General features: G+C 34.3%; 1 protein-coding gene across 1 annotated transcript; it reads left to right on the forward strand.

Annotated features, from left to right (window-relative positions):
• Nucleotides 1–6623: 6623 nt before the first annotated feature.
• On the forward strand, nucleotides 6624–7825 carry LOC138886380 (calcium-transporting ATPase 9, plasma membrane-type-like). Its single transcript, XM_070167471.1, has 2 exons — nucleotides 6624–6913; nucleotides 7003–7825. Exons 1-2 carry the CDS (start codon nucleotides 6686–6688, stop codon nucleotides 7675–7677), a joined length of 903 nt encoding a protein of 300 aa, XP_070023572.1. The 5' UTR covers nucleotides 6624–6685; the 3' UTR covers nucleotides 7678–7825.
• Nucleotides 7826–8582: the final 757 nt, after the last annotated feature.

Raw genomic sequence — 8582 nt, forward strand, 5'->3', positions numbered from 1 at the left:
GAAATTTAATTGAGTAACTAATTGAATTAAAAAAAAGAAACAATTATTAAAATTTGAAGTATTGAAATATATATATATACGGCGAAGTATTGAAAACTCTATGGGGTTCCATCACAAGGTTCACGACAGTAAAGAAATCTGAACAATTAAAACACTTGAATTGATAACTACAAAGAAACACAACAAACAGAAAGTGCATGGCATCACTCTTCGTGCTTTATCACTCTTCCTCACAATATGCATAAATAGAAATGTGCACGGCACCACCCTGGTTCCTACCTGCTTTACGCTCTTCCTCACAATATCATGCACGACATCACCCTTCGTGTTTTTACTCTCAATAATGTGGCACGACATCACCCTTCGTGCTTTTACTCTCAATAATGTGGCACGACATCACCATTCGTGCTTTTACACTATTCCTCACAATATGCATAAATAGAAATGTGCACGGCATCACCCTTCGTGCTTTAACTCTCTCTCACAATGTCATGCACGGTATCACCCTTCGTGCTTTACACTCTTCCTCACCCAAACAATAGAAATAATAACATCACGGTAAGGAAGTCAATAATATGAACAATAACATCCCGACAAGGGAGTCAACAATAAAAACAATAACATCCCGGCAAGGGAATCAACAATAGAAACAATAACATTCCGACAAGGGAATCAACAATAGAAACAATAACATTCCGACAAGGGAATCAACAATAGAAACAATAACATTCCGACAAGGGAATCAACAATAGAAGCAATAACATCCTGGCAAGGGAATCAATAATAACCAATCTTGTTTCAACAGTTAGCTTCGCTATATAGATCTCAACTCGAGTCAATACTCAACAATGGACAATTACCAAGAGAATGTCATAAGTCTTGTTCGACATGAATAATCGTCAATTTAAACAAGAATAGTACATACGGAAAAATCAAGAAGCACGATAACCTCAGCAAAACAACCAGACATAATAAGCACGTGATAACTACACCGGTAACCACAACAATTGGACATATAGCATGTTTACACGAAGTCATAAAGGAAACTCACAATCAAGAAGTATCAAAACAATAAGGAAGGCAATCACTTCAATTAAGACAATTAAGGGTCAAGTAACACGTACGAATTAGAGAAAAGCTAATAACATCATATGGAGCATATAGAGGCAATTTAAGCAATTAGGAAACCCAACCATAATGGGATACTTTCCACATAATGAACATAAGGACCTAAGAACCCTAGAGGCAAATTTCCCACAAATAAGTCTGAGCACACACTCGTCACCTCGCATGCACAAACTACAATTAGCATAGAAGACTCAAATCCTAAGGGGAAGTCCCTCACACAAGGTTAGGCAAGATATTTACCTCAATCCGGCCAATTCAGTACTCAATTTAGCTTTTTCTTTACCAATTTATCAACGCTTGGCTCAATATAGCCAAAACGACTTGAATACATCAAACAATTCAAGAGAAAACAATTTCAATTAACAAAACTATGATTCTTATATAATTTGCAAAAAGTCAACAAAAGTCAACTCCCCGGGCCCGCACCTCAGAACCCTACAAAATTTACAAAAATCAAACACCGATTCCGCTACGAGTTCACCCATACAAAAATTATCTAATTTTGATACCATTTGGTCATTCAAATCATCATTTTACATTTTTGAAAGATTTCACAATTTTCCCCAAATTTTCCTTTAGATTCTCATGAATTTGATGTTAAATCTAAGATATAATCACAAAATATAGTTGAAGATTTATTAGAGACACTTACCCAATGATTTGGAGAATTTTGGGTCTTTGGAAAATCGCCCATGGAGGTTTAGGGTTTGAGAAAATTGAAAAATGGTTGAAAATCTCGTCAAAACCTCACTTAACAGGCCTCAGATGTCGCATTTGTGACCCAATTGCAAACCCTCGCAAATTGCGAACGAAACACGGCTGGCAGAAGTCGTATTTGCGACAAAAAGTTCGCATTTGCGAACTGGGCATAAAAATAACTTTACTTCATAATTTCGAATCTGAGTAATGGACTCTCGTAAATTATACTATTATACAATTTATCATCGATGGGAACTTTATCTACAGTACTAATCTGAAAGAAATTGAAAAACGACGGAGTACTTACTCTATTACGAGTAATATTTATGAAGTCTTCAATGTCTAAGCTAACTAAAACTGTTTTTCCAATGCGTGAGCGGTGAGCGTATTACAATTAAATTATGTTACAGAGGTGTTTACAATCCTTAATATCCTCTGCGAAAAGTGGTGCTTTTTAGCCTACTGTTAGACTATTCGAATACACTTGTATTTTAACTCATCTTCATATTCATGTCAATATAATGACACTCATACATTGGGATTGATGGGGGTCATGTTTAATCCAAAATGTAAAATAACCGAAAGGGATGAGGAATTGGCTAGGATTTTGACAAACTTTGACTTGATGTTCTGTTGGATTATTAGGATGTTACTTTCCTCCTCGCCAACCAGATATTGAAAAAATAAATCACAAAATATATTTTGCACCCTAACCAAATACAAGAAAAATAGATGAAAAAGTAACTTATTTTTCATAAAATATACATGTGCACATTCGATTTAGAGGTGACAAAGAGAGCACCACAAAGCCTAAACATTTTTCCCGTCTTTAACAGACCAATGGAATGGGTCGTCTCTTAACATAAGCGGACCCAGGATTTGAGCGCAGCGGGGCACCACAACATACATAGATATGTCAGCTAGTAACGATAAAATTTGATGTGCTAATTCCTCGTAAACTCAATGATTTTGAATCAGTGACCGAAAGGATGTTCAAAAATATCATAAACTTAAGTCTAATAACATCAAGATTAAAGGTCTGTTAAGCTGTTCAAGTAGAGTCTCAGTCAGGCCGTTGAATTGACAGATATCACATAAGGATTTTTGGAGTTTTTTATTATTGTTTTTGGGAATTTTTTTATTGAATTACTTATTTTTATACAGGTCACGAAAATAGTAAAGCTTATAAACTTAATTATCACGATAAAGAAGGTGATTGACTTCTTACTAATGGAATATCTTACCTGTATCTAAGGCATCTATTCTTACTAAAATACTTTGTTTTAACTGTATCGCACTATGTATCATTTGATAACCCTCAAAATTTTCCATCTTTGGTTCAAATCGAATTTCAAATGGACAAATTACGATGATATTAAAGAGTAAAGGGAATTACCTTTTCAATATGTAGAAGAAGGATGTTTCTTAAAATTAGGAGATTCAGACTATTTGTGTTGAAGTTGACTACTATGTTGTTCATGAACTTAGAAAAGATAAAGAGAAAAAAAACAAGATGAGCACTAAATACAGAATTCTATTCTACCTTAAATTTATAAAGGGAAAAAATAAAATGAAAAAACCGCTGGTGTTGGGGCTTGAACCCTAGTGATATAGCAAGAGAGGGAATGCCGGCGGAATGGTACATCAGCCGCACAGTCTTCCTTTTGAGCTTGGGGAACACATCAAAAATATTTAATAGGTCATTGTTGTATATACATATTATATATATACGATTTTTGCTGAGGCTAACGGGTTCCGATGACCCCTCTGATCCCCGTGTAGGTCCGCCCGTCGTCAATGCGTGTTATAAACCGTGTAGAAGTCCTGAAATAGGAGTTGGAAGTTGTTAGGAAGCTTCATTTTAATCCTTTGATTGAAAAGTAGAGAAAAGAAGAGAATACATGCCTATTTGACCATTGGATTGAACGGGCATTTCATTACTGAAAATTTTAGCATATGTTTAACCGCGCGTTAATCATGAAGTAACATCACCAGATTCAGATTATCGTATAACTAGTTTCTCGGGCGCGTGCATTTCACGTGTACATATGTCGAGTCATGTAATACGTGATTTTCTAAATAATGCAATATTATTAAAATAAACTTTTGAATAATTATTATACATGAAAGATTAAAGTACAAGAAATATACTCTTCGTTATACTTTGGGTCCAAATATAGTTCTGTCGTAATAGTATTGGTTCAAATATACCCTTCTTCTGTTAAGTTTGTCCAAGGTGGACATCCAATCCGACGTGGCACTGATATTTGATGAGGTGAATGCCGCATGACATGCCATCTCAGCGCCTCTAACCCATTTTACCCGTCCCTTCTATTTTTTTCCACCACTAAAACTGAAAGATTGCGTATAGGTGTTCGTAACACGTAGCGGAAGACAATAACAATCCTAGGTAGATCTTTTAGTGATTAAAATTTATTTACATGTCAAAGATCGGATCTGAGAAGTACCTGGTGAAGAGAGTCTCGTTTCGAAATTTCTTCGATAGTGCGAAGACTCTATGCGTATCCACACCGAGACCGATCCTTGTTATCAACTCTTTGATCAACGAAACCCGCGAACAAATTGAACGAAGAATATTGTGTTGAAATTTTTCTCAAAAATCTCAACTCAATGTTAGAAGAACAAGAAACACTTTTCTTGTAATTGTATTTTCTCTCTTGGCTTTGTATTGTATTCTCACTTTCACAAAGTAATTTTCTTCTAAAGAATTAGTCCAACAAATTTTCTCCATCACCCATTATATATAACATCACCTATAAACCCTTTTTCTATTTGGTTGAGGTAATGATTTACTTAGGGTAAAAGTTTATTCCAAAATAAACTTATATGAAAAATTTGAGATTCCAATCAACGGTTAGCGTGACCATTGGATCTTTATGGACTTTCCATAAGTCCAATTCCTAATTGGACTTTCTCAAGTATTAGTGTATTACTGATTATTTTTCCATTAAAAGAACTCAAATTCCACAACGAATTGTTCACGTCGCCGACGTCTCTTTTAAATCCAATACCAAATTGGTTTTACACAATAAGACTATTACTATTTACATACATTACGTAAATAAATAATAATTATGAATACTAAATATATATCACATATATATTTCAACTAAGAGATATATTTTAATTTTCTATTCCAAATAGAAACTTCAATTTATTCACAATATTAATTATATCCTCTGTGCTAGCAAAAAATATAATAATATTTCACTTGGACTAACTAACTAAATTTATTTGACTAATTAAGTTCTTTAATTTAATTAACAAATAATAAAGTAATTAATCATTTAGCAAAGATCAGAACACTCGTTAGTGTGCGACCTCATAGGTTCAATATTAAACCGGTAGTAAATTAACCACATCAATATACTAATCAAGGGTGGCGTCTAGCAACACTCCTCAACGACCGGATACCATGAAGTACACAATTTACTCTCAAGAACCAGTAGAAGAATAATATATTAATTCCTTCTGTTCTTATAGCTCTGGATCACCCTAGGGTATGGTTCAACTGTCAAATCCTAATAGGCGACCAACTATGTGTTCATGTCAAATATAATCGACCATTGATTGACCTAAGAAACTCATTTCTTCTTTCATTCAATTGCCTTGGCCAAGGTCTTAGTTTGGTCGTTTATAATTCATGACAACATGGAGCTTAAACTCATTACCAAGAGTTGACAGATTCCATCTTGATCAATCACTAATTCTACAAGCATTTAATCATACCCAATATCCTTTCAACTATCGCCCTAGGGCCATAGGTGTCTGGTATCAAAACACAATAAATAACTTGTCAATTACTATTACGATCTCAGGTCAAAAGAACTTTTACATCACATTCTTCAAGAGAATATCCTATTGACAGTTTATGATAATTCTAACCATTAGGAATTATCCAATGAGTCGGTTCAATGATCATATCTCTATATGCATCATCTATCTATGTAATTTAGTTAATGAGATCAACTAATCTTTATCCCATAAAGACGATCACATAAATATTGATCTAACCGGATTACTAATGTCCAAATTAATAATCCTACGATCAAGAACAAATTTAGATTAAATTATAAGAAACTTTACTCTCATTATCATGATCTCCATCACGATGACAAGTCTCAAAATTTAATCAAGAACCTTATCAAGTTAATCAAACAATTAATAATAACTATGATAAAAGAATATCAGATGCCATATATTTTATATCAAATAACGTTTACAAAAATATGTTCAAATCATCAAATATGATATTGGATCTAAGGCATATCTACTATATCCCTAACTAAAACTTCCTTCCCCTCCACCACTGTTGCTGTCATTATCGATATTATGAAAAATATTATATTTCCAATTTGAGTCTTTGATGACATCCACCTCATTAAATGTCAGTACCATGTAAGATTGGATGTCCAATTTGGACAAACTTAACGATATATTTGAACCAATAGTACAACGACAAGGGTATATATGGGCTGAAAGTATATATGAATGTTTCATTAGCATTTGAAATATGTAAATTTCAACTAAAGAGCTGATGCTTATTAAGGCTGTTGGAGGTCACAAAGTAAAATTGAAATTGACTTGTACAATCTCAAGTATATGGTGTCATGTTTGATGGACTAGGAGTAAAGGAAGTTTCCCTCTTCTTTGTCTAAAGTCTAAACGCCTTCTAGATCCCTTTTCTTCCCAATATATACGTTGATCATTTTCCAATCATTCCCCATCATATATATCTTTCTCAGATTCTGTCCCTTCTTTATCGTATAGTAAGATACTGATAACTGCTTTCCTGTTTTGTACTAACTCCAAAAAAACAAGTTCAATCCAGCTAAGGATGATGGAGGATGAAGACACTGGAGGAATTGACCTTGAAGCTCAGGGGAGTTCGCCGCTGCTAATTACTGATCAATTAGGTACTTCTTTGATGAGGAGGTCCGCCCTCATTGTCCGATCTACTCAGATGTTCATTGAAGCTGGAGCAAGAATAGCATCCTTTTCTCGAGTGTCCTCATCCTCCACCATCATTTATACTCCTCTTAACAGCTTTAATCTTCAACATGGAGTATGTATCCTTCTTCATAGCTACAGTACCATCTTTTAAGTTATACTGCATGCATCAAATAATACTACTTTTATTCTCTTTCTACTTAGGAATTGGAAGCTTCTGGAGATCAAATTGTCCTTGATGAAGATGTGGCAGCTTCACCTGATAGAGCCTGGCATGTTAATATTGAACAATCAGACGATGATCATATTGAGATTGAGCTTCAGCCTCATCAGCATTGCTTACAGATTAGCAAGATTAATGAGATTGCGAAGGAGAAGAACATGGATTCACTTAACAATTTTGGAGGAGTAAAGGGGGTTGCAGAAGCATTGAGTAGTGCTGTCGAGAAAGGAATTCATGTTGGAGACATTTCTCGCCGCAAGGGGACAGACTTGTCTCACCACATGACCTTCACTGAGTATGGCCACTTCTTCCTACAATTAGCACGCAAGGAACCAACTATTTTGCTCCTTGCAGTTGCTGCAATATTGTCATTTGCTTTTGGAATCAATGAAGAAAGTATGCAGAATGGCTGGTTTGAAGGAGCACTTTTGCTTGTGATCATATTTGTGACTGTATTGATTAAGATAGCAATAAATTGTTATGAAAGGCGCTGTTGGAAGAAGCAAAATGATCACGAAGCAAACACGATACAAGTTATGAGAGGAGGCAACGAAGTGGCCATCTCGGCCTTAGATATTGTTGAAGGATTGCGTATAGGTGTTCGTAACACGCAGCGGAAGACAATAACAATTCTAGGCAGATCTTTTCATGTTTAAAATTTATTTACATGTCAATAGATCACATCTAAGACGTACCTGGTGAAGAGAGTCTCGTTTCAAAATTTCTTCGATAGTGCGAAGACTCTATGCGTATCCACACCGAGACTGATCCTTGCTATCAACTCTTTGATCAATGAAACCCGCGAACAAATTGAACAAAATATTGTGTTGAAATTTTTCTCAAAAATCTCAACTCAAAGTAGAAGAACAAGAAACACTTTTCTTGCAATTGTATTTTCTCTCTTGGCATTGTATTGCACTCTCACTTTCACAAAGTGAGTTTTCTTCTCATGGAAAAATTATTTGGCAAATTTTCTTCATCACCCTTTATATAGCATCACCTACAAACTCTTTTCCTATTTGGTTGAGGTAATGATTTACTTAGGGTAAAAGTTTTTTCCAAAATAAACTTTATGGGATTTTGTATGAAAATTCGCAATCCCATTCTCAACGGGTAACGTGACTGCCGAGAATCATGGACTTTCCATGAAGTCCAATTCCAAACATTGGAATTTTCCTATTGTAAACAAGAAAGCACGTTTGAGTTGTCAGACGTCCTTTTTATGGACTTTAATTTCCATGTTTAATGAAATCGTAGGAAAACCTTTATGGAATTTCATGTCCAATTCAAAATTGGATTGTAAGAATAAATTAATATTAAATATATAACCTTTATATATAAATAATAATTACGAGTATCAAATATATATCACATATATATTTCAACCAAGAGATATAATTTAATTTTCTCTTCCAAATAGAAAACATCAATTTGTTCACAATATTAATTATATTCTCTGTGCTAGCAAAGAATATAATAATATTTCATTTGGACTAACAACTAAATGTATTTGACTAATTAAATTCCTTAATTTAATTATCAAATAATAAGTTAATTAATC

The sequence above is a fragment of the Nicotiana sylvestris genome, chromosome 2, assembly GCF_000393655.2.
Source record: "Nicotiana sylvestris chromosome 2, ASM39365v2, whole genome shotgun sequence".
Taxonomy (NCBI): domain Eukaryota; kingdom Viridiplantae; phylum Streptophyta; class Magnoliopsida; order Solanales; family Solanaceae; genus Nicotiana; species Nicotiana sylvestris.